This window comes from Schistocerca gregaria, chromosome 5, assembly GCF_023897955.1.
Source record: "Schistocerca gregaria isolate iqSchGreg1 chromosome 5, iqSchGreg1.2, whole genome shotgun sequence".
NCBI classification, from domain to species: Eukaryota; Metazoa; Arthropoda; class Insecta; order Orthoptera; family Acrididae; genus Schistocerca; species Schistocerca gregaria.
The window spans coordinates 260,668,939-260,672,536 of NC_064924.1; the positions used below are offsets into that span (position 1 = coordinate 260,668,939).

Below are 3,598 nucleotides of genomic sequence, written 5' to 3' on the forward strand. Positions count from 1 at the left end.
GAGAGAGAGAGAGAGAGAGAGAGAGAGAGAGAGCAAATGTAATGTGTGTGCTTTCTGTTGCAGTACCAGACACCATGGAAGCAGTGCAAGCAGCTCGTACACGATTAAGGAAGTATCCATTTCTTCTTTCAAAGTGCAGCACTGAAGCAAGTCAGTATGCCACCTGTGTGCTGAGCAGAGACAATATTAAACATTCTGAGTGTGAACAAGAATTTAAGAAGTTGACTACTTGTCTTCAGAAAGCTGCACGGGAAGCAGGGACTCGGCTGTAGAAAATGCATGTAAATAAATTGTAAATTAAATACATAGTTCTCTCTCCTACATTTTCGCAAGAAGATGCTTTAATATTAAAATTGTATCAAGAGATAATAATAAGCAGTGACAACAATGTCAGTGTCCAACATTTATTTGCATTGCTTAGTTGGTTTTTTTATAAGGCTCCTACTTGTAGTATATGGTGAAGTTCATGACAAACTTTATGTTGTCCAATATACAGATATAGATTACCATGTCTTCACAGATGCTGCACATCATATAGTTTCAGGGCGGTCCCCATATGACAGACATACCTACCGATATACACCTCTGTTAGCAGCATTTTTAGTTCCAAATGTTTTGTTTCACCCAGCATTTGGAAAGGTTTTGTTTTCATTTATTGATGTTGTTGTTGCATATATCATTCACCGATTGCTTCTGACTAAGGGATGTAGTCAAACTATTGCTATTAATTGCTCACTAATGTGGCTGTACAATCCATTTCCCATAGTTATTTGTACACGGGGGAATGCAGATGCAATTTCAGCTGCTCTGGTCTTGGCATCTTTATTGTCTGTGCAGAATGGCTGTAGCATTATGACTGGAATAATTCATGCAATTGCGACCCATGTTAGACTATATCCTCTTGTATTTACATTACCTATTTACATATCTGTAAAGGGTGATTCTGCTTCTCAGGAGGAGAAGCAGACGTCTCTAGGAAAAGTATTTTCAATGCTTTTTCCAGACAGGCAACAGTTGAAATTTGCAGTTTCATTTGTTGTTGCATTAGCAGTAACAACATTATTCTTTTACTGGTTATACGGTTACCAGTTCCTTCATGAAAGTTTTCTGTACCACATTGCTCGTCGTGATACACGTCATAATTTTTCAGTCTATTTCTATATGCTGTACTTGACTTCGGATGTACCACTTCCACTTTGGCAAAGAATTTTTGTTGTTTTTCCGCAATTTGTGTTATTGATAGTACTCTCATTTGTATATGGGTCCAGGAAAGACCTTGATTTCTGTGTTTTGGCCCAGGCAATTGTGATGGTAACGTATAATACTGTTGTTACGTCACAATATTTTATATGGTTCTTATCTGTGTTACCTGTCTGTGTGCCTTTCATAGCAATACCGAGCAAGCAAGCTGCTACTTTTTTTGTCCTTTGGATTTCTGCACAAATTGCCTGGCTTCTTCCAGCATATTTGTTAGAGTTTCAAGGTCGTGACACTTTTATGTATGTTTGGCTTCAAGGTATTGCATTTTTCTCAATCAACATTACTGTTCTAGTAAGATTTGTACAAACATATAAGTCATGTTGCCATAGTAAGTTGAAAAGTATTTAGTATGTATCAGTGCCAATAAATAGTTGGCTTATGGAATTAATACTATATGTTTGAAATTTGAATTGTGTAAACCTGATTAAAGTGTATATAAACAAATTAAAATTTGCAAGGACCAAAGCAAGCGGTCTTATTTATAAATACCAAAAAATACGCACATAGAAGCATGTTACAGCTTCTTGGGGTCTCTTATTGGCTGCTGAAGATTGAAGAAGAAAAGATATTTTGAGTATGAAAGTAACAAATTATTTGCAGAATCTGTGAAATTAACACATAGATATGAGAATGAGAAATCCCATGTGTTGCTTATAACAACTTCATTGATAATGATAAGAAAGCTATGTTAATTATTTGTCTTTTGTGCAATATATCTATATCTGTTACAAGGAGTTAAGTGTGTTTTTTCTAGTGTTAATTCATTATGGTATTTGAGAAAATATCCCTCAAAAAATAACAACTGGGACAGTGTGTGTAAAAATAATGGAGAACTTTACAGGAGTGTATCAGAGTTCATTGTTCTCAACTGTTCTTATGTTACCACAGTTGTAACTATAAAAATAAGTTACTAAAGAGAAATTATGTAAACAAAGAAGTATGGATACTACGAGATTCATGTGTTTGTGTTGCATATGACAACCCTGCAACAATTTATTTCTTCCCTGTTTCAAATGTTTCATTGAATGAAATGACGATTGACTGTGTTTATGTTGGAACTATTGGGATCTAAGAAAGCAATCAGGTGGCTTCAGTTGTGTCTGCATTCATGATATTTTATCCCAGTGGAGTCCATGCAGACTATTCCATCTGTCAAAATGAAGCACAACTGTAATGATTGACGCCATTAACTTTTTCTCGAATAGAAACTTGAAAGCTAAATATTATTAGATCGGTGTGCAAAAATAACCATAAAATAAAAACTGGAGAACCAGTTTAGCATCTGACATAAGGTAAAGAAGAAGTATTGTACACTTTGCTTCTACTGGAGAAATGAAATTGAGTTGTATGTAGCATGTAGATAAGGTTTCATATTAGTTGTTGTTATGAAAGCAACTCGGTCGATGTTACTGTTGATTTAAAATCTGTTAATCAGTTATATTTATTGAAATAGGAGACATAAATGTGAATATCTGAAGCACAATATGGTTATTTATAGGTTAATTTTAGCCACATATACCAGTTGCAGGATGCTTGTAAGACTGAGATGATTACAATACGATTTCTTTTCTCCTGTCAAGCCATATAATACTTCTTTGTGGTGTGTGTGTGTGTGTGTGTGTGTGTGTGTGTGTGTGTGTGTGTGGTCACACGCCCCTAAGTTTAACCAGTATTTAGTTATCAGTATACAATATTTCACTGAAATTGCTGACATTGAGTTTACACGTGACTCAATGACACTATTATTTCTTATGATAAAAGAAAATATTGTAAAAGTAAGGTAGTTGGGTGAATGGAGGTATTAAAATAATGTTACCAGAAATGAAGAATTTGTGAAGTGTCTTAAAGTTTTCTACAACAATCAGAATAGATTGTGTTCCTCTGGCTGAAGAAATAGTATGTTAAGTGTGCACGTGTGACTTTTTCATTCAATGGACAGTATATGACCCACTTTGAGAGTTTGTATCATTTTGTGAAAGTTCCAAATACACTCTATGATGTCACAATCAATAATCATGTTAATAAAGTTGGTGTTTCAAGTGATAACTTTTCTGTTAGTTTGATAGCTCGAGTTAGAAGGCATTCATGCAAAGAAATGATTTCTCATATTGAATGGAACAGTTTCCCACATGCAAGAAGGTTACTCAGTGTTAGTCTTTAATACTTCAACATTGTAAAGAGGGTCAGTGAGAGTAGACAATCAAACACCCACACGAAATATCCATCTGCACCACCAGATGGCCCAGCCATGGGTTTGAAAGAAGCGTGAACCAACAACAGATCAGAAGTCAGCAATGCTTCCCCACTCCGCCACTCCTTGGAGTGATGACTGCAATGC

At 35.4% G+C, this 3,598-nt stretch overlaps 1 protein-coding gene across 1 annotated transcript; it reads left to right on the forward strand.

Annotated features, from left to right (window-relative positions):
- The first annotated feature begins 295 nt into the window (after positions 1–295).
- On the forward strand, positions 296–3,306 carry LOC126273460 (GPI mannosyltransferase 1). The gene has a single exon (XM_049977017.1). It carries the CDS (start codon positions 388–390, stop codon positions 1,606–1,608), a length of 1,221 nt encoding a protein of 406 aa, XP_049832974.1. The 5' UTR covers positions 296–387; the 3' UTR covers positions 1,609–3,306.
- The last annotated feature ends 292 nt before the right edge of the window (positions 3,307–3,598 follow it).